The sequence below is a fragment of the Chelmon rostratus genome, chromosome 9 (genome assembly GCF_017976325.1).
Source record: "Chelmon rostratus isolate fCheRos1 chromosome 9, fCheRos1.pri, whole genome shotgun sequence".
In the NCBI taxonomy this organism is placed as follows: domain Eukaryota; kingdom Metazoa; phylum Chordata; class Actinopteri; order Chaetodontiformes; family Chaetodontidae; genus Chelmon; species Chelmon rostratus.
Genome location: NC_055666.1, coordinates 29,315,998 through 29,339,290, shown reverse-complemented (window position 1 = coordinate 29,339,290; position 23,293 = coordinate 29,315,998). Strand labels below are relative to the sequence as shown.

The window sequence follows — 23,293 nt, the reverse complement described above, 5'->3', positions numbered from 1 at the left end:
AGAAGAAGGAGGACTTCCGGGGCGCGCTGTTTGCTGCGACGTTCTGTCGAAGTTTTCATTTGTTTGATTACAGTTATATTATTGTCTTGAGATAAAACATGTACGACCAGGACGAAGGTGAGCTGCTGTCTGTTTACACATGCAGAAACTTTATCAATACGCAGACTGAGTAAGCTGGATCAAAACAACGTGAGCTTAATCTGAAAACTTGATCTCCCGTCACAATTTAGCTGCGAGCTAATGTTGGCTTCTCATGTGAAGCCATCAAAATTGTTACTGGCTGAAAACAAATGCTAACATCAGTTAGCTCATTTTGTAGAAACATCAGCTAACACATAGGTTAACGATAGCGCCATCTGAAAACATGAACCTTCGCTGACTAACATGCTAACATCAGCTAATGCTGTTTGCGCGGTGCTTTGTTTCAGCTAGCAGGCTAACCGGCTGCTCGGTGCTGTTCTAATAAGTAATGCTGCAGCAAAATACACACAAAGCACAAACAGTCACACAGACAAACATTCAGCTGCACTGTTTGTGATGGAAGAAATACGCAGAACTTTTACCTCTGTTGAAGTACCAATGAATCTACAATATCGAACTATTACACTTAAGTAAGGCTTTATTTATTAAAGTACACTTAACAAGTAAAGTCATACTTCAGTAGAAGTAGTGCCGTTTTTTCAGCAAAGTTTACTTAAATCCCTACAATCGGTATTTGTATTTGAACTCTGAAACAAATGACTGTATAATGGTATTTTTTTCTTTAGTAGTAACTTAATTATTAACGTGAATTAATTAGTTATAAACGTTTTAATTTTCACCTTAACCTTAGAAATAACTGATGGCTCAAAAATTGGCTACATGACAACAAATAACTAGATTAAAATGAACAGAAATTAGTTAAAATAAAAATATCATCTGGGATGATGGGCCAGCCTCCAGATACTGATCAGTGTTGATAAATATTGTTCAGTAATTATATTGTTAATGTTTATTTGTCTGTCAGATAATCAATATGACGAGGACGATGATGAAATCACTCCAGACTTGTGGCAGGAAGCATGCTGGATCGTCATCAGGTAAACTCACTTGGATGTCTCCTTGCTTATGTCACTGTGCTATAGAAAACATACGGACACCAACAGAAGAGATAAGATAAAACTTTATTTATCCCCAGCCGGGGAAATTTGGCATAAATGACGAGAAAAAAACAACAGATTATTTTAACAACATTAACACAGTCTTATGTTCGGTGATGCTGGAGTTGAATAATCTGACAGCTGATGGAATGAAGGACCTGCAGTAGCGTTCCTTCTTTAACAAGAGACTGATAATCACCAATAATGTTTCTACAATCATTAATGGTTTGCAGTTTATTGACCTTCAGCATCAACAACACTGAAAACTTTTTAGTTTAGTTAAAGGCAGAGGTAAATAAAGGGTTTTTATGTCTGTTTTATGAGTCTGAAGACAAACCATAAGATGTCTTACAGATTGTGTTGGTTTTATGGTCAGTATTGTCTGTTCTTGTGTCGAGGTAACAGTGTTTTAAAAGACCTATTTAACAACAATTAGTGTCCCACCTTTTTTGGCATCTGATTTTATAATGTGTCATATTTTAGTGCAAAGCCTTGCTTTGATCTGTTAATCTTACTGGATTAAGTTGCTAATACAAACTCAATACTTCCTATATCTGTTTCAAATTAAAAGCCCTCTAGCATTTCAGTGGACAGAAACTCTTCCTCTCTTGACATGGCATTTATTGTGAAACATTTGCAGGACTGTGTTGGATTGCAAGGTTCCCACAGGCATTCGAAGTGTAGCTACAGCCATCCTGTGGTACTTTATGAAATTAAACTACTCAGTGAAAATATTGGAAATATACCTGTACATCATGCTTCGTTTTCATGCACATATGACAGCCAATTTATCCACCCTTGTTTTTTCTGGCCTCTATCACGTCACATAGATTCCAGGGGGGCACGGCTGCACCGCGGCTTTGTTTCACCCTTAGCATGTCTTCAAACCCCTCTGGGAGCATTTCAGAAGTTTGTGCTTCTACCATGGCTCAGTGGCCATGTGGTTTAATGGTTTCTTTTTTAATTTGTTTTAATTGTGTTTATTGTTGATATTAGGTTGGGAGTCTGCGCAGGGTTTTATCTGTCATTCCTGTGTCTGACTTCCTGCTTCTGTCAAAAACAAACTAGGCAGGTTTTCTGTGCAGAGCAGAGAGACACTTCTCTGACATCCAGTGGCATCAGAAGCATTTTCTTCTAGATCCAGCCCAGTAATGTTTGTGTTAGAGACCAGGCTTTTCATGGGGACCGCGCCCCCAGCTTTTATTTGACCACCAGTTTTTTGGGTTTTTTTTTTTTTCAGAAAATATGGTATATCTGTCTGTTTATAGGCTCATGACGCAGAGCATTGGTCTAAAATGAGCCGTTTCTGGTTTCTTTCAGCTCTTATTTTGATGAGAAGGGTCTGGTGCGCCAGCAGCTGGATTCATTTGATGAGTTCATCCAGATGTCTGTTCAAAGGATTGTGGAGGACGCTCCACCCATCGACCTGCAGGCTGAAGCACAGCACACCTCAGGAGAGGTGGAGGAGCCAGTGAGTAGCAACACCTGAGACTGGATCAGGACTTAGACCTGGTTTGGGAGGTTTAGAGACATTCACTGACCTCTTTTATTCCTGGTTAAGATGATTACAGCTCCTGTGATTCACTGTGACATAACTCTGACCTGTGTTTTCTGTTTCAGCCTCGTTACCTGCTGAAGTTTGAGCAGATCTACCTGTCCAAGCCGACTCACTGGGAGAGGGACGGAGCTCCGTCTCCCATGATGCCGAACGAAGCACGGCTGCGAAACCTCACGTAGGGTCTCGCCTGTTCTCACTTATTCTCAAGTTGGTCTCACCTGGTCTCACCTGGTCTCCCCCCCACCCCCCACACAGGTACTCAGCCCCCCTGTACGTTGATATCACAAAGACCATCATAAAGGAGGGGGAGGACCAGCTGCAGACTCAGCACCAGAAGACCTTCATTGGTAAAATTCCCATCATGCTTCGCTCCACCTACTGTCTGCTGAGCGGCCTGACGGACAGAGACCTCTGTGAGCTCAACGAGTGTCCACTTGATCCTGGGGGTTATTTTATCATCAACGGCTCTGAGAAGGTACGCTCAAACGTCACGATGTGCTATGTGACCTCATTAGGCACCTTCCCCACAGCTTTTAAAGCCGCTCTAATTAAAGCACTGCTCAAAAACAACAGTTTACATCAGTCTGTCGTCTCTGTAAAAACCGTTAATGCTGGTTTTACCTCCAGCAGGCTGGACGACTGTTAGTCTAAGAAAGCTGTTGGTCAGTTACAGCTGGGACAGAACACATCAGCAGGTGTTCTGATGAGAACCAGACAGAGAGTCCACATTACTCCAGTCCTAAAACCTTTACACCGGTTTCCTGTCTGTCACTGATTCACTTTCAGATTATTGGGTTGGTTTTTAAATCACTGACGGGCTTTGCTCTGTTGAGATGTCTTAGATCCTCTGACTCAAACCTCTGGACTGTTCCTGAACCAGAACTAAAAGGTACAGAGAGGGAGCCTTTGTTAATGACACCTCAAAACGCCTCCCTGAAGGTCTGAGGGGGTCTAAATCTGTTGATGCCTTTAAACAAAATGTTTAAAAAAGACATGTTTTTATCATTGCTTCCTCCTGACGTGTCTTCTCTTTTTACTTGATGGCTGTTTTATTCAGTCTTGTCCTGTTGTTTTAATTCTACTTCGTGCTATTTTATTTTAGTTTCCTTGGTTTTATCATTATTTGTTTCTATGTTAGCCTGTTTGTGTTGCATTTTATGCATGAATTGTGCTGTATAAGTTTCTTATTATTATTATTATTATAAAGACTGTTAATTCTAAGCTAGCCGTTTCCTCCTGTTTCAGGTAAGCAGCTGCTGACTGTAGCTTCAGATGTATCATACAGACATGAGAATGGTATCAATCTGAACATGTAACATGAAGGAAAGGGGAACCAAACACTCGGTGAAGTCTGTCTGTTGCTGTCTGAAAACATTGATCTGTTTCTCTTTAACAGTCCAGGATGACAAAGTTAGACTGTCTGCAGAGATTTAAAGCAGGACTTTACTGATGCAGAAGTGTGGTACAAAGTTTGTGTTCTTGTGGACATCTGAAGGTGAAAAGTTGAATTAGTTTTTTACACGTTGATCTAAAAACTGAAGGAAGTAACTGGTGTTAGTGGTTTTCTGATCTCCAGACTGGTGTGTTGGTGGTTTTCCTGTTCAAACTCGTTCCCCTGCTGGTTTTCAGGTGCTAATTGCTCAGGAAAAGATGGCCACCAACACAGTGTACGTGTTCGCCAAGAAGGACTCAAAGTACGCCTACACAGGCGAGTGCCGGTCCTGTCTGGAGAACTCGTCCCGTCCCACCAGCACCATCTGGGTCAGCATGATGGCCAGAGGAGGACAGGTGAGTCCTTACGTTCACCTGGATATAGGATTAATTATTATTATTGTTATATTTTCAAATGACTTCATTCAGTATGAGCTGGAGTCAGAGTCGACCCCAGCTGACATCTCGTCAGAAAACAGAAGCGATTGATTAACTCATTGATTATCCATTTTCTCTCTCAGGGAGTGAAGAAGAGTGCGATTGGTCAGAGGATCGTGTCCACGCTGCCGTACATCAGACAGGAAGTTCCCATCATCATCGTGTTTCGCGCACTGGGCTTCGTGTCGGACAGAGACATCCTGGAACACATCATCTACGACTTTGACGACCCCGAGATGATGGAGATGGTCAGTCTGATTATTGATCAGTTATTGATTGGGTAGTGAGGGTTAGTTTATCATTTACTGGTCAGACAGTAAACACAATGTAGAATCTACACGTAGTCATAGTTAGCCCCGCCCACATGGATGTGATGCCATCACTGATGTCACTTTTTTCCAGGTGAAGCCGTCTCTGGACGAAGCGTTTGTGATCCAAGAGCAGAACGTGGCGCTGAACTTTATCGGTTCCAGAGGAGCGAAACCCGGTGTGACAAAAGAACGAAGAATCAAGTACGCCAAAGAAGTTCTGCAAAAAGAGATGCTACCCCACGTTGGCGTCAGCGACTTCTGTGAGACCAAGAAAGCTTACTTCTTAGGGTAAGTCCACCGGAGAGACACCTGTGCAGGTGGATCTACAGGTGACTGATTACTTCTGAGGGTGAGTAGCACCCAAGTTAGCATCGGTGTGTATGACAGTGAGTACAATGTAAATAAAAATTCATTTACAATCAAACTGTGAGTACTGACAACAGTTTTCTGAAGTAGCCCAAGTATTAATCTCCTTTATCCAATCGTGTGTTCATGAAGTGCTGAACTTCACTTTATCCTCTATGTGAACTAACAAGCCTTTCTAGGACGCCCCTTTCATACCAAAGCATGATACTTTCACCTGTTACCAATCAGCCTGTTTACCTGTGGAATGATCCAAACAGGTGTTTTTGGAGCGTTCCACATCTTTCCCAGTCTTTAGCTGCTCCTGTCTCAACGTGTTTGAAACGTGTTGCTGCATCAGATCCAGAATCAGCAGATATTTACAGAAATCACTGAAGCTGATGAGCTCAGACAGTAAATATATTTTGTGTGAAAAAGGATCAGCAGGTGATCACATCCTGTTTGATTTATGTTTTACACTTCGTCACATTTGTTTTGAAGTAGTATTTCTCTGTTTTCAGGTACATGGTCCACAGGTTGCTGCTCGCTGCTCTCGGCAGACGAGAGCTGGACGACAGAGATCACTATGGCAACAAGAGACTGGACCTTGCAGGACCTCTGTTGGCCTTCCTGTTCAGAGGGTGGGGCTTCTTTCACTTACTATCAGCACATAAGAAAACAAACATGTGTACATGTATACGTACCTACATTCACAGGATGTTAGTGATATAATGTGCCTGAGTCTGTGTGTGTGTGTGGATCAGGATGTGTTCATGTGTTCATATATTCTTGGGGCTGGACAGAACGTGGAAACAGTTTTCCTTGTAAAGGACAAATAAATCTCAATCTAAACTTTTCCAAACAAAGCATAACTTTAATGTCAATCTCCTGCAGGTTCAATAAAGTTTAATCAGGTGATTGTTTGAATGGAAGTAATGAAATTGTATGAAACACCATTTTTCAGCATGTTTAAGAACCTGCTGAAGGAGATCCGGATTTATGCTCAGAAGTTCATCGACAGAGGAAAAGACTTCAATCTGGAGCTCGCCATTAAAACCCGAATCATATCAGACGGTCTGAAGTATTCGTTGGCAACTGGAAACTGGGGCGATGTGAAGAAGGCTCACCAGGCCCGAGCAGGAGTGTCCCAGGTTAGAACACCCGCCTCCATCTGAAACCTGTAAACATGTGTGATGTCCGTTTGTCAAACAAATGCTGTTCAGAAGTTAAATCTGTGAACAACTTTGACCTGAAACCATGAATTATCTGAAAATAACACACTGAAGAAGGTTGACATCAGTAATTTGCTGTTTTCTCTCAATGTCAACCTGCCATGTTCAGTTTATTCAGCTCAGGGCAGTAAAGATATTTTCTAATATTCACAGATGGTCCCATCTAAACATCATGATGTTTTATTCGCCTGCCTGTAGGTGTTGAACCGTCTGACCTTCGCTTCCACTCTGTCCCACCTGCGTCGAGTCAACTCTCCGATCGGCAGAGACGGCAAACTGGCAAAACCCAGACAGCTGCACAACACACTGTGGGGAATGGTGTGTCCTGCCGAGACGCCCGAGGTAAAGAACAAAGAGCTGTAAACAGTCTTAAAACAGGCAGCCCCCCCCCCCCCCCTGAAAACACAGGTCCAAAAAGAGATGAGTGCAGGTCTGCAGGCTTGTTCCACAGTTGAACTGAACACCTGAACTTGATTCACTGAGGAATCGAGTCACAGATGGATATTGTGCTGCTTTCAGGGACATGCTGTGGGTCTGGTGAAGAACTTGGCCCTCATGGCCTACATCTCTGTGGGCTCCCAGCCGTCTCCCATCCTAGAGTTTCTGGAGGAGTGGAGTATGGAGAACCTGGAGGAGATCTCACCCGCTGCCATCGCAGAGTCAGTCATTTCAGCTTGATTTATCGTTTCACCGTCTAACAGGCTCTTTAGTTTACTTTGACTGTTTCATTCTTTGGTCCAGCTAGCTCTTCCTGCAGTAGTAAAGTCCATTCTTCCTATAAAATGTCTCAAACTGACCTGCAGATGGCAGCATGGCTCTGTCAGAAACAGAGCATCAGCCAACCTGCAGACTGTAACTGCACAGTGTTAAATGAGGACTCATTGATCTCTGAACTGACTCTGAAACTTTCCCCGACGATACATGTGATATGTTTTTATTTATATTTAATGTTTTAGTGCCACTAAGATCTTTGTGAATGGCTGCTGGGTCGGAATCCACAAAGATCCCGAACAGCTGATGAACACTCTGAGGAAGCTCCGTAGACAGATGGATATCATTGTTTCCGAGGTAACCAAAGCCCATTCATTTCTAATGGAACACCGCTGCTTGTAATTACTGTATAATAACCTGATGCTATATTTTTTTCTTTTGTGCCATGGAGAATTACAGTGACCAGCTGAAAGTTTTGAGCCATTTTAAAAATTAAATTAGGTATTTGTGAGGTGTTTTTAAAAATGACTGTCTTCATTGGGAACCAATGGGCACACAGGCCAGGGAAGAAACATAATCTCTCAGCTCAGGGTTCCTGCTGGTTCTGAATGTTTCAGGTGTCCATGATTAGAGACATCAGAGAGCGCGAGATCAGAATCTACACAGACGCTGGACGAATCTGCAGACCACTGCTGATCGTCGAGAAACAGAAACTACTGCTGAAGAGGCGACACATCGACCAGCTGAAGGAGAGAGAGTACAATAATTACAGGTGAGACTCGGTGGAGGTGAGACAGCAGACCAGTAGAGTGTTTTGTCTCCAGTAAAGTTTCCGTTGGAATAAAGTTACTGTTGTTTGTGGTTATTAGCTGGCAGGATTTGGTGGCGAGTGGCGTCGTGGAGTACATCGACACTCTGGAGGAGGAGACGGTGATGCTCGCCATGACCCCTGATGACCTCCAAGAGAAGGGCGTGGCCTACTGCTCCACCTACACGCATTGTGAGATCCATCCGTCCATGATCCTCGGAGTCTGTGCTTCCATCATTCCCTTCCCCGACCACAACCAGGTACACACAAAACAAACTACAACAAGAGTTCTGTGTACAACTATGGTTCAGTAAATTCTGCCTCGGCACACATACTGGCCCGCCACTTCGTGAGCCAACATAGTGATTAGATTTGCCTTTTTTGTTTCACTTTGAAATAATGTGTCTTGGGGCATTTGAGAGAAATCAGATGACAGACACATCAGAGAAGATAACATATAAGTTTATTAATGCCCCCATCAGGGAAATTCAGGTGTTACCGACAGCAGCAGCAGCAGCATGAATATAAAGGGAGATAGAAGAGAATAAAAAAACGAAATAAAACATTAAAAAGTCAGATATGTATATGTACATTCTATACACAAAGGGGGGGATTTAAAAAACAATTTTGCTAAAGAAAAATATTTGAAAATTGCACAAGGTAATATAGTGTGAAGTCAAACTACAGTTAATACACCATTTCACACATGTATCTATAAACACCAGAACATACACATGAGGAGCATCGCCCCGGCTTCACCATAGCCCTCCCTGTTGATTAAAACTGGGCCCTGCTCACCAACAGGCCAGGGATGAAGACCATGACACCGTGTGTTTAGTTTTTCATGTTTTAACATCACGGTGGGACCACTGCACAGCCTCTTTTATCTCTGAATCTGTTGTCACTACACTGAGAGTGTCTGTATCATCAGAAAACATGATGAGTGTTTGTGTGTTGCTGTTTAGTCAACACAGTACAAGAAGGGTTTTGACATTACGAACTGTCACGTTTTATGTTATTTCATTTTATGAGCTAAAATTCTGACCTCATCAAAAACATTCCACCTTAAAACATCATCAGTGCCTCTACCGTCTCTATCAGCAGATTGGTAGGGGTCTAAGAAATGTTGTCCCTCACTTTGTAGGTTTCCTACCATGCCAAGTTTTTTCATCACCATTGATGTCAGTGTTACTTTTCTAAAATCATTAATTGTCTGTGAGCAAGTTTTTTTGGAACAGGAATGATGTTTTTTCCATATTAGGAAAAATACATGTATCACCTGAAAGTTGGAATAGAGGGCTCAAGGCTGGGGTTTACTCATGAGCAAAAGATGCACTGAGCATTTAAAAATGGGGAAAGATACATGATCTCACTTACAGCTGAAATACATGGGACATCGGACCTGGTGGAGCAATCAGTTTTCACATACAACACTTTGATTCATATTTTTATAACCTTTACAAACTGTCTGGCTTGTCCACATGACTGGACTGGAGGTCTTTCCAGTTGCACTGAGTAGCACAGAATTTAATATTCCAAAGACTTTTTTTGTGTCTTTTATCAGCATCTACCATAATGTGCACATACCTAGCGTGCACGTTATTTGGCACTTCAGTGCAATCAACAACCTGCATTTGCAGATTACCTGTGAGAAGATTGAAAAGACGTCTCTCATGATGATGTGGGCGTACATACGCCACATCCTGTGCCCTACATAGCTCCAGGTGACATGTGACTAGAAATGAAGCTGAATGCAGTGAAATGCTGATGTAGGACCTGTTGATGACGTTAACATTTGTTCTCAATGACGCTCCTTCACTCGTTGTGTTGTTTGGTCTCGTTTAGTCTCCCAGGAACACGTATCAGTCTGCCATGGGTAAACAGGCCATGGGCGTCTACATCACCAACTTCCATGTTCGGATGGACACGCTGGCTCATGTGTTGTACTACCCTCAGAAACCCCTGGTCACCACCCGATCCATGGAGTACCTGCGTTTCAGAGAGCTGCCTGCAGGTAACACACATCTGTGCAGTCACACTGATACCTGGCCTAGTTTTTGGACAGAAAACAAGACCAGGTACTCGCTACATGACAAAATGAATTCCATGAGTTTCAGTTGAAAGTCATGATGCTCTTCAGGGGTTCAGATATAAAATATGATGGACGAGGTGGAGGTTCTCCTTATAGAAACCTTTAGGTGGGTCTCTGTGCTTACCTGAAACCAGGTGAAGTTGTTGGTGTTTCGTCTGTTTTCAGTCGCAAACAGAATCTTTCTTCTTGTTTTTCAGGTATCAACTCCATCGTGGCGATCGCCTCGTACACGGGATACAACCAGGAAGACTCTGTGATCATGAACAGGTCGGCCGTGGATCGCGGCTTCTTCAGGTCAGCGACTAACTCTGCCACCTTATTTTAGTTACTGACATAATGTGAGCGTTGGTTACTGATGTAACCTGAGTGTTTTTATTATGTTATTATTATATTACATTATATTACATACATTATATTACATTATAATGCAGTAATCCATAGTGACTTAAAATAAGTGCATTCATGTGGATACAACCCAAGACGTTCCAAGAATCATTGGGCAGGTTTTTTAAAGCTGTAGTGAGCTAGTCGCACAAGAATGGCAGAGAAAGTGCCGTCAAAATGTCCAGCTCCACCTCTCTCCACAACAGCTTTCACTGTTAGACAATGACCGATGCTCTCCTCACCCCGATGCTCTCCTCACCCCGATGCTCTCCTATGGACTCCAGCAGGAGTCAGGTGGTGTGTTCATGGGTTTGGTTGGAGACTTGCTCTGTCTGGTTTCTCCAACATTACCAACCCTGGCCTTAATCAAATATGCTGAATACTTCAAGTGGTACATTTAAAAACAGTTAACAGGAGTTAAAGAGGGTTTTTTGGGATGGGCCAAGGTGCAGTCTAACACAAGTTTTCAGTCTGCAATGGAAGACTAATAGATGGCCTGAACCTTCTTAATGAGAGGCTGTGGACGAGAGAGCAGCTTGGTCTCGTCAAGGTTGAGCTTCAGGTGGTGTACAGTCATCCACAGAGATGTAGAGGCTGGGTTTGAGACCGGGGAAAGGACAGAATTAGTTCAGTGTCATCTGCATAGCTGTGGTAGGAAAAGCCCTGTGAGCCAATAACTGCACATCGTTACTGATGTAACATGAGTGTGTGTTTCAGTCTTTTATTTCTGCCCTTAACGCTGATTTTTGCCCTTCAGGTCTGTCTTCTATCGATCCTACAAAGAGCAGGAGTCAAAGAAAGGTTTTGATCAGGAGGAGATCTTTGAGAAGCCGACACGTGAAACTTGTCAGGGTGAGAACCGATGAAAATGTAATATTCAAGTAGAAGCTGCCACCTGTTTAGTTGTAGTCAAGTGTTTGCTGTATGAAAACACCTGTAAATCATCCCAGGTGGGTAGCAGCAACCAGTCACAGGTGTCTTTGGTGGGCAGAGCTATTCTTACATCACAGATTAAATTCTCTTCAGGTATGAGACACGCCATCTACGACAAACTGGACGACGACGGGCTGATCGCTCCCGGCGTTCGTGTCTCAGGCGAGGACGTGATCATCGGGAAGACGGTGACGCTGCCAGAGAACGACGACGAGCTGGACAGCACCAACCGGCGCTACACCAAGAGAGACTGCAGCACCTTTCTGAGAACCAGCGAGACGGGCATCGTGGACCAGGTCATGGTGACTCTCAACCAGGAGGGCTACAAGTTCTGCAAGATCAGGGTGAGAGGAAGCAACACCACACCTGAAACACCTGAGACAGCACCTGAAACACCTGCAAACCCTGAGAGTAACACCTGATGCACCTGACAGCCCAAGTCTTTATGAGGAGATTAAGTTTGTTAATGTTTGCTTCCCTTTTCGTACAGGTACGCTCCGTCCGGATTCCGCAGATCGGAGACAAATTCGCCAGCCGACATGGACAGAAAGGAACCTGTGGAATCCAGTACAGACAGGAGGTAAAGAGAAGAAAACTGACAGGAAGTTAACAGACGGGAGGTCAACAGGAGAGTGTGGTGAATGCATTGTGTGTGTGCTGTGGGTACGGTCTCCTGTCCTCGATATGTGGACGCTGCCGCTGTTCTACTGACGATCAGTGAGATCATGACAGTAAACCTGCTCAATGTGTTTCAGGTGTCACTTGAGGCGTCAAGTTGAACCAGTTTACGATCAAACAGCAGAACCTCTGACAGAAACAGATGCTTGAACGTCTCTGTAGATTCAGATTGACTGAACTGGATCAGAACTGAGACCAGTTTAAATAAGTTAAAACAGTTTGTGAACAATAACAGACGGTCATGACTGATACATGTATTTATTTGATTTTAGTCCACACAGAGACAGGTGTTTGGACTCTACATGCTTTAAAATGTGTCGTCTATCGCTGTCTTCCGTCCCTGAAACAGTTCATGATCAGGTTAACGCTGATCAGGTGTGATGAGTCATCAGTTACAGTCTGAAATAATCTGGACTTTATTTTTGTCTGATTCTCCCGTCTTCAAATCCGTGAAGTTTAAACATGATGCATGATTCATCATCGCTGACCTTTTCATATGTTTTGTGTTGTAGGACATGCCGTTCACCTGTGAGGGAATCACACCTGACATCATCATCAACCCTCACGCCATCCCCTCCAGAATGACAGTTGGCCATCTGATTGAGTGTCTGCAGGGAAAGGTAGTATATATATATATATATATATATATATATATATATATATATTTAGCTTCTAATAAATAACAACAGCTCTGATCATAAGTTAACGGTCGGTAATTTAATGTGGTAATAATCAATAAATTTAACACATTAAATCATTTTATTGTGGTAATCATCCTGATAAGAAGATTAAAATAAATTCTAATGACAGTTATTATTCTGAGTGCATACTGAAAAACGTTGCTATGAATTACTATGAAGCTGCAACCTAAAACCAGCCTCAGAAACAATAATCATGATGGAAAGCAGTGAAAACAAAATCAATCAATATCAATCATCAATAAAAGTAAACTAGAGTTCAGCGCAGTGATGAAACCAGCAGCAGGGACAGACTCCTGTTTTATATCACACGTCCATGTTTGTGTGTCGTTTCAGGTTTCTGCAAACAAAGGCGAGATCGGTGATGCCACGCCGTTTAACGACGCCGTTAACGTACAGAAAGTGTCCAACCTGCTGTCTGAATACGGATACCACCTGAGAGGAAATGAGGTCACTCACACAAACACATGAACCTGACCTGGGACCTGGACTTTGGGTCACGATCCTCGTCATGTGTAGCACCATTTAAAATCTTAAACTCAGTAATATTTATAGTTTAATTAAAGAGGATTAGTTTCATTACAATAAGTGCAGATAGTCCACCTGCCCAGGTGACCCCCCCCCCCCTCCCAGTGCATGCTGGGATGCATTCTGAACACATTAAATAGAAAGCAGTCAGATAATTTACCTGACCAGGTTTCAGACTACTGAAATACATCCGTCACTGATGAATCAATAGTGTTGATATTATTGATTGATTATTGATTAGTTACTAACACTGACAGGAGCAGGGGATCACCTCAACAGAAACTGGGTGTGCATTTCAGCACACCTGAGTCCATTTGATCCCATTTGATCCATAAAGTTTTCAGCCTGGAGACCTGTGTGTATATATACACATACAGTATACATATGTGTATTTATGTGTATATATATTTGTATGTATTTACTTGGGTGTGTGTGTGTATATGTATACATATATACATCTCCAGAAACCTCTAAGACAGGCATCTCAAACTGACTCCATAAAGGGCCGCGTGGCTGCAAGTTTTCATTCCAACCCAGGACGAGCACACCAGGCTGCAATCAATTAATCAGCTGATCTCAGTCTTCACCTCATAACTAAGTGATCCCTTGATGTTGATTGGTTGGCCTGGTGGCCTGCAGCCACGCGGCCCTTTATGGAATCAGTTTGAGATGCCTGCTCTAAGATGTTCAACTTTCAGTGTTTTCAATATTATTGATCTGTGATCAGGTTCTGTACAACGGGTTCACTGGGAGGAAGCTGACGTCTCAGATCTTCATCGGTCCGACTTACTATCAGCGTCTGAAGCACATGGTGGACGACAAGATCCACTCGAGAGCCCGAGGCCCGGTCCAGATCCTCAACAGGCAGCCAATGGAGGGCCGATCGCGGTGAGCGAGACGTCCGTCTCTGCCCGTCTGTGTCACAATCTGTTTGTCTCACCTGACTCACTCACCTGTCTGTTTCTCAGTGATGGCGGTCTGCGGTTTGGCGAGATGGAGCGCGACTGTCAGATCGCTCACGGAGCGGCTCAGTTTCTGAGAGAACGTTTGTTCGAGGCGTCTGATCCTTACCAGGTTCATGTGTGTAACCTGTGTGGACTGATGGCCATCGCCAACACGCGGACACACACCTACGAGTGTCGAGGCTGCCGCAACAAGACACAGGTAGGCGCGATCGATGGCGACCACAACTAGATAGATAGATAGATACTTTATTCATCTCCAAAGAGAAACTAGGCGCAGTCGGTCCATCCATTACGTTTTTGGTCATGGATCAGTGAGGTCGTGGTTAGGGTGGAGCGCCACCGCTGTGACTTCTGTCCTGAAAGCACTAACACTGATGGCAGCTGCTGTGCTCTCCATCAATACTGGATCAGTTTCAATAACGGGTGTCTCCATTAGACTTTTGGACACAAATGGCTCCGGTTTGTCCGGGACTTTGTTGTCTGTCAGGACACGTGGACACCAGCCGACTTGAAACGTCACTTTGATTAAAGACGAAATGTCGTTCAGGCTGAAATGAGCCAATAATTCAACAACACGTTATTTTGTGTTTCTTTTTTTTTGTAATGTGGTAAGCAGACGTTTATGTTTAATTAAAGACAAGCTGTCTGTCTTTCGTTGTCTTATGGACGTTATGTGCAATAATAGATTCAAACCTGTGGTTTTTTAGAGGGAATAATCCAACATCACTTTTGGCCTATTTTCACGGCCCTAGTCAGGATCAAATACAGAGAACTGTTGGACAAGAATATATTTTGACCAACCAATGAGCTGCGTATTAACATTGATCTTGGTATTGGTTCTGTATTAGTTTTGGATAATTAATGATGTCTGTCTGTCTGTCTGTCATCCTTCAGATCTCTCTGGTCCGGATGCCGTATGCCTGTAAGCTTCTCTTCCAGGAGTTGATGTCCATGAGCATCGCTCCTCGTATGATGACATCTTAGAGCTGCTCGTCCAATCGCACGCCTCTCTGGGGACTTTAAATGTGACATCAGCAGCACAAAGTGAAAGTTTGATGTGTTTATAGTTTAATGTTGCCTCTGTTTTTTTTAAACTAGAATAAATCTGATTGTTGGTCAAGTCTTTTTTGAGTCCTCATTGGTTTACAAACATCATGTGACACAGGATCAGGTAAACACACCTTTTTATATCAGCACAGCCTGCAGGTGTTTTTATTAGTAGATAACACTTCAGTGAACTCACCCATCATGTTTGAGTCACCTGGATTAGTGATCCTGATCTGTTATTGACACGTTGACTGATGACGCGATCAATCAATCAGTTCATGTGCAAAGGTCAAAGGTGGGACAGATGTCGTGGGAGAGTCTGAACCAATGAGATCAAAGTAATAATAATAATTCCATTAGATGTTGAGTAAGGCTTTATTTAACAGAACAGTTTTCCAGAAGGATCTTTAGTGGTAAGAAGAAGAATTACAGGTAAAATTTAACTTCAACAGCAGGTCAGCTGAAACCAAATTATGGTAAAATCTGTGAAATCTGTCTTCTACTCAGGGAAAAATAGAAAAACATATTTTAGTTTCCACAAACAAACTGAAGCTCGGAGAGAAAAGTTTAATATTCAGACCTGAACTGATGATTAGTAAAGTTTAATTTCTCTCATTTGTCCTAAAAGAAAGATTCTAATAAAATGATCAGAGAACATTTCTACAGATGAAAATCTGCTTCATTAAACTGATTTTATTTGCATTAGAAATAATAATGACAGACATGAAAGAAGGGGATCAGCACTGTTGCTATGGTTAAGTCTTTCCAAAATAAAAGCCTGATAGATATATAGAAAAAGTTATAGAAAAGTTATATATGTATTAGAAAAGGTTAACAAAATGTTTCATTCACAAAGTAACAGAAACTAAATAATGAAATTCAGACTCAAATTCAAACTTATACAAAAATTCAAAACTATATAAAAAGAAAAAAATGGTCATTTCAGTGAAAGTTAAAAAAATCATCTTCGGATGATTCCTTGACGATTGTCTTCACTGTTCTCTGATCAGCTGATCACAATTCATCTTCCTTTGTCACTGAAAGGAAATGACATGATCAGTCAGAGGAGGGGTGAAAGCTTTTCACATGATCTTTAAATCACTGTGATGGCATCACAGTGCAGAACTGCAGGGCAATTCAAATTCATTTGTTTTTATTTTTGTCTCTGAAGTTTATGTGGGAAGTGTTTCGAGTTCACTAACGGTGTTTATTGGAAACAGTCCAGTGATTTTAAAGGTTTCTCTTCAGTGGAAGTCAGGACATAAATCACCTGTCTGACACAGAAAGAGCTTCAGTACGGCTCACCACAGAAAAGCTGTTACCGCCACAACCATCAGAGACTGATGACACGTCCAAAACACGCTAACAGTGTTTGTTTTCTTCAGTTTGTGTTCACATCAACAACAAAGTCACCTTTTCTCAACTGCTGCTTCACTGTGACTCTTCATGTTCTTCATGTTTTATATCTTCTTTATGTTTCATATCTATCTCATAGACCACTGACTCTGCCCCCCCACCTCACTCAACAGGACCCCCACCTGGCCTCTACAAAACAGCAGATCAGGTGAGGCAGGAGCTCAGGAGATGAAAGCGAGGAAGGCTACTGGTCCTGATGTCATCAGCTCCAGACTGATCAGGGACTGTGCAGATCAGCTCTGGGGGGTCGTTCAGCACATCTTCAACCTGAGCCTCAGTCTGGAGAGAGGTCCTGCCCTGTGGAAAACTTCCTGTGTGATTCCAAAGACTGAGCATCCCAGGGAGCACAACCACTTCAGGCCTGTAGCTTTAACTTCCCACCTGATGAAGACTCTGGAGAGGATTATACTTAACCATCTTCATCACCTGGTGGGCAGCGAGCTGGACCCCCTACAGTTCACATATCGACCAGGTATTAGTGTGGAAGACGCTATCATCTACCTGCTCCATCGCTCTCTTTCCCACCTGGAGAGCACAGGTAACACAGTGAGGGTCGTGTTGTTTGACTTCTCCACTGCTTTCAACACGATCCAGCCATCACTGCTGAGGGGGAAGCTGGAAGGAGGCGGAGTAGACTGTCACCTGGCTGCATGGACCATCAACTACCTCACCAACAGACCTCAGTATGTGAGGCTTCAGGACTGTGTGTCGTATGTGGCAGTTTGCATCGCTGGGACTCCGCAGGGTACTGTGCTCTCCCCCTTTCTCTTCACCCTCTACACATCGGACTTCAGACACAACACAACCAGCTGCACCTCCAGAAGGTGGAGGGAATGATTAGAAATACAGGAAAGTCAACTTTGTTGACTAGTGTCGACTAAACCACCTGCACATCAGTGCCAGCAAGACCAAGGAGAAAGCACCACAGACTACACCGGTGTGCGTCCAGGGTTTGGACATTAAGAGCGTGGGGGAGTACAAACACCTGGGTGTCCAACTTAACAATAAACTGAGCTGGACCGACACAGATGTCCTGTAGAGGAAGGACCAAAGTGGTCTCCATCTGCTGAGAAGACTGAGGTCCTTTGGAGTATGTAGGACATTACTGAGGACTTTCTATGACTCTGTGGTTGCATCTGCAGTCTTTTACTCAGTGGTCTGCTGGGGCTGTGGAAGCTCTGAGAGGGATAGAAAGAGACTGAACAGACTGGTCAGGAGGGCTGGTTCTGTCCTGGACTGTCCTCTGGACACCACTGAGGATGAAGGTGAGAGGAGGATGTTAGCCAAGCTGACATCCATCATGGACAACCCCTCCCACCCCCTGCATGACGCAGTGGGGGCCCTCAGCAGCTCCTTCAGTAACAGACTGCTGCATCCACCCTGTAAGAAGGAACGCTGCAGCAGGTCCTTCATTCTTCAGACTGTTGTGTGCACTGATGTGTTTAATCCACTGTGACACACACAGTAAAATCTGTTTATTTCCGGCAGGATATTTTTATTAGTATATATATAGTATATATATTAGTATATTTATTTTTCCATAGTTCTTGCGGCAATACCTATATTTTTTACATTTTTTTCTTTTATATAGTCCCTTGTATAATATGTACATATATATAATCAGCTTTTATTTTGGATTTTGCTTTTTGAATTTCTCTATTTCTGTTGCCATTTTCTTTTCCATCTGCTATAACGTGCTAACTGTGACACAAAGTGATATAATAATACAGCGTATTACTCCTCGTGGCACAGCGGTCAAAAAATGTATCGCTCCTCCGTCCAGCAACACTCGTCACCTGGACGAAGGTTCCTACCTATAAAGGATGATGACCCCACAGCATAGTGACCCCTACTGGCCCAATTACTGTCTTGCATTTCCCACCTTTAAATGGCTCCTACACCAACCATGTGCGATTTTTCAATATTTCTCAATATTTTCCATTGGCAATATATTTCTTATAGTCTTTTGTATAATATGTACATATATACAGTCAACTTCTTATTTTGTATTTTATTTTTTGTATTGCCTTGCTATCGCTGTTTCTATTGACGTTGCCTGTAACACCGAATTTCCCCAGCTGGGGATTAATGAAGTTTATCATATCTTATCTTCTTCATGTTTTATGTCTTCTTTATGTTTTTATCTTCTTCATGTTTTATATTTTCTTTGTTTTAAATCTTCTTTATGTTTTAAATCTTCGGGTTTTATTCCTTTATCTTTTCATTTGTTTATTTGTTGTCATTTCTCTTCTTCACAATCATTTCATTTGGTTCATCTCTTTAATTTTGTTGTTTGTTTATTTCTTGTTTCTCGTTGATGATGACGACGTCATAGTCCTCGTTACCTTTCTTGACAATGATGTCATCGATGGACTCGACCAGGTGAATTGCCCCAACGGCTGAAGCTTCTCCTTTGGAGTTGGAAGCGTGACACTCATAGGATCCTTCTTCTTCTTTGGTCAGAGGGGAGATCTAAAACAGAGACACACAGCGGTGCTGATTGGTCCAACAGACATCTGAAGCCACGGCATCATTTCCTGTCACTAAAGATTCCCGTCAAACATATGTGTGAAGAGTATTTAAGATATTAAAGATCAATGAAAATCTATTCCAGTTATTTAGAGGGGAATTTAAATCCTTTAGTCTCACATCATGAAAAACGGAGCAGATCAGTGTCTCTGTGATCAGCAGATTCAGTAAATCCTTGTTCATGTTGTGAAGTTTTGCTGTAATCGCCCCCCTCAGTACCTGGTCATGATGCCATCGGTAATGTACCTCCCGGCCCCCCCCTGGACAGAGGGCCTCTACCTGACAGTATGCTGATGCTCTCCCCCCTCTGTGCCATAGACCTCTATTGTTGCCCAAAGACTAAAACAGCATGAGTGAGCCACAGTGTTGCTCTGGCTGACATGTTCCTCATCACCATGAACACACTGTGGTTTATTCTGACCAGGACCACGTACACCGTCCCTGTTATGATAAAGTCTGGAAGTTTATTTTTGAGGGATGTCTTTGTAATGTCTGCTTCACATCTAACAAAGTGGAAGAAAAACACATCAGTCAGTCCTTGTTTGTATTCTCTAACATCCGGTACTTTCAGGTATTCTGAGATGTGTACTGAATGAAGTAATAAAAGAATAAAAGTTTTTTCTCTGTCACACATTTCACCTTTCGTGCTCTTTAAAACCCGCTGAGATCTGTAACACTAACGGTCTCTAAGTGAAGACAGCCTGTCCTCTCTGGACATTCTTCACTGGACTTACACATGTTAATATAGAGAGAAGTTCAGAACACCTTTAAACTCCTTCAGTCGTCACTGCAGATACTTGATGAGTGACCCAGTAGATTTGTTGTGTCTGTGCAGCCTTGGCTTCAAGATGTGATTGTATGAATGAAAGTATAATTAACAGGGAAACTGGTGTGTGTGTGTGTGTGTGTGTGTGTCTGTATGAATGTGAACTAACCAGCACCCAGCCGGTCACTTCGTGTTTCTCTGGTCCTCCTCTCGTCTGAATCGCCAGGTTGTCTCTGTCTCCAGGAAGAAGCTCCATCCTCCTCTTCCCACTGAGGACCTGAAGGAAGATGCCCGATCATCATCATCATCATCATCATCATCATCCTAATCATCCTATAACTGCAACACTTCTCAAAAGTTTGTATATATTTATGTGTACACACACACACAGACACACACGCACACACACACACACACACACACAGAGACACAGACACACACACACACACAGTTTTTATCAAAGTTGTTTCTCACATTCAGACTCGGTGAATCTGTACAAACTTGATGTCTGATTCATTAACAGGCTGCATCTTGTTCTTCGGTCTGCAGGAAAATTACATTCTGGTCTAAAGTCCTCAAACATCAACACAGTCTGAACCTGCAGAGAAAAACCTGCTGACAGACACCTGAACACCTGAGGCTGCAGGTAACATATGAGCTCATCAGGACTGAGCTTCTTTCTTTTAACCCTCTGAAGTATCAACATCAGATTTTTATATTTGAATTCATTTCTACTCAGTCAGAACAGAAATATTTCCTCGTGTTCAACAAGTTCTGTGAATATAAATCAAAGTGCAGTTTTGAACAGCCGAGACAAAGACGTCACATTTTTCATCAACCCTAACCCTTCAGGACTGAAACAGACGTGTCGGCTTTGGAATCAGTTTTGTTAATCACCTTTCTGTTTCCATCATTCACCAAACTTTCATCATCAAACTGATATCAGACAATCTGATTGGTTTAGATGATGGAGGAGCTGCTGCTGTCCTCTGATTGGTGGGTTCGGCCCAGGTTATATCGACACATTTTTAGGTCACCTGTAGTTTTCATTTGTATGAATCAATGTGAAGACTGAAACTTGCCCTCCGTTGGTCTGTTTCTGTTTTATTATGACTTTCTCAGCAGTGAAACAGTTAAACATTTACTATTTGTTTCCTGTTTATTATGTTTTCAGGTGGAGCTCAGCAGGAAACAGGAAATCAGCAGAAACAGGAAGACAGATGGAGTCACGACATTGCAGCTCAGAGAAATCACAACTTGGTTTTATTTTTCATGATAAATTCTGAAGATAATATTTAGATTTAAATCATATTTGAGGTGAAGTTGGCAGAGAACAACATTTCATCCACATTTTAAACCCACCCTGATTTTTAAAGCAACTGACGAGCTGCGGAGTGTTTACGTGATGACAAAGAAGCTCACCTTCTTCCAGGTGAGGACAGGCGTGGGCACGCCCACCGCCTCACAGCTCAGGTACACCTGAGAGCCGCTGACGTTGTAGACCTCACCTGGAGGAGTGACGATGACCGGAGCTGCAGACACACACACAGTTCAGTTACATGAACGTGAAGTTTCCACTTCATCCTCAAACAGGATGAAACAGGTCGCAGGAATCTGCCACAGACAGTAAATCCTCAGTGACCTCAGAGGAATTCAGTTTGCTCTGAGCGAGCTCACTGTGGCTTTTCATGGAGAAAGGAATTCAGTGTTTTCAGAGGGATGAAGGTGGATTATCATCACTCACTGTCTGTTACCGTCAGAGTTCAGCAGGAACATGTTCAGCATCCTTTCAACCATAAAAACACATATATGCACACATTATTCATTCACCACTAAAGTTAGACAAAGAGCTGTGATTAATATGGAAAATAAGATGTTAACTTTAATGATCATCTGTGTTCGTGCTGCACATTTTTAATGTTTGTACCAAACTTCATTAGATTTATGTTGTTTCTCCAGAAATCAGAGTTTCAGAGTTCAGAGAAAACCTAACGACAACTAAACTTCAGCTGTTTTCTAGTAGAACAGAGCAGCTTATTTTATTATGATATATGCATTATTCATTAATTAATTAATTCCCCGGTGTGGGATTACTAAAGTTTATCTTATATTATGCTACTGATGAATTTCACGTCAGATCACTGAACAGACTGAAAACGGTCTTGTATTATTATTAGTAGTAGTAGTAGTATTGGTGTTATTAGTATTAGTATTATTAGTCGTATTATATTGACACTCTGAGACTCGTCTGTATCTGTCTCACCTGTGTAAATCAGTCTCACCTGAGGCGCAGCGGCCCTTGTTCTGAACGGTCACGGGTTCTTTGCCCTCTGTCTCGGCTGTCAGGCTGGCGCTCTTCAGTGCGCAACCGCTCCTGTACGTCACTCCGTCGGTTCCGCAGACCTCGTAGTTGCTCTTGCAGACACAAACTCCGAGCTTGTTCTTCTTCTGCTCGTCGCTTTTGACGCACTCCAGCCCGGCGCCGCAGCGGCGCGCTGCCGCGCGGCGCCCCCCGCACAGCTCCCCCTCCGCAGCGGCGCACACCGAGCAGCAGCCGCAGGAGTCCAGCAGAGAGCCGGCAGGGCAGCCTTCCCCCGGGAGAGGAGCGCACTGAGCTGGGTCACACGGTCCGCAGCCCGGACCTGCCGAGACACGGACCGAGAGCACCGGGAGAACCGAGAGGAGCAACAGCACCGGAACCACAGACATGATGGTCTGAAGGAGATCTCTGATGTGAACTCTGCTGGTCTGCGCCGTGTCACGGTCCGAACACATAAAGATCTGATCTGAGACTATGAGCCGTTTAAAGCTGCTGACTCCGCCTCACAGAGACTGAGTACTGATTCCAGACCTGCTCTCAGTGTACGGAGGAAGAGCCCCGGCTGAATGTCAGATACTAACAAATACTGAATAAAAGGTCGGTCCCTGAAGCTTCCCTCTGGATTTTAATCTGTAGGTTAGTCACAATTTGAATAAAACTTTATCTGCGTCTTATTTCTGTGACGTGTCTCCTTCATAAATAATCCAATTAATAAGTAAGTTTCCTGCTGTTGTTGATTAGTGAACAGACATACTGTGTATTTATTATCTAATATATCTGTTATATTTAACAGCTGTTTCCTCCAGCTCACACATTAGAACACTACATTAAATCATTTGTTATTTCAGTCAGTAAATAACAGGAAAAACAATATGAATATGCAGCGAACAGATCAAAAACAGATGTCAAACATCTGGATGAATATTTGTATTATCAGTGTTGCATGATTATTTTAGTGTTTGCCCTC

General features: G+C 42.9%; 2 protein-coding genes across 2 annotated transcripts; one reads left to right on the top strand and one right to left on the bottom strand.

Annotated features, from left to right (window-relative positions):
• polr2b (RNA polymerase II subunit B) lies at nt 1–15,365 on the top strand. The gene is made up of 25 exons (XM_041943670.1): nt 1–117; nt 1,007–1,079; nt 2,460–2,610; nt 2,760–2,872; nt 2,953–3,172; nt 4,327–4,485; nt 4,650–4,814; nt 4,969–5,165; nt 5,741–5,860; nt 6,184–6,370; nt 6,650–6,793; nt 6,971–7,110; nt 7,408–7,519; nt 7,780–7,934; nt 8,032–8,230; nt 9,816–9,984; nt 10,260–10,356; nt 11,204–11,298; nt 11,473–11,723; nt 11,870–11,959; nt 12,570–12,677; nt 13,092–13,205; nt 14,011–14,171; nt 14,252–14,447; nt 15,143–15,365. Exons 1-25 carry the CDS (start codon nt 99–101, stop codon nt 15,230–15,232), a joined length of 3,525 nt encoding a protein of 1,174 aa, XP_041799604.1. The 5' UTR covers nt 1–98; the 3' UTR covers nt 15,233–15,365.
• Nucleotides 15,366–15,968: 603 nt separating this feature from the next.
• igfbp7 (insulin-like growth factor binding protein 7) lies at nt 15,969–22,798 on the bottom strand. Its single transcript, XM_041943731.1, has 5 exons — nt 22,289–22,798; nt 21,429–21,538; nt 20,176–20,283; nt 19,057–19,183; nt 15,969–16,332 (listed from the first exon to the last, which is right to left on the bottom strand). The coding sequence occupies exons 1-5, from the start codon at nt 22,779–22,781 to the stop codon at nt 16,310–16,312; spliced, it is 861 nt and encodes a 286-aa protein (XP_041799665.1). The 5' UTR covers nt 22,782–22,798; the 3' UTR covers nt 15,969–16,309.
• Between the last annotated feature and the right edge of the window lie 495 nt (nt 22,799–23,293).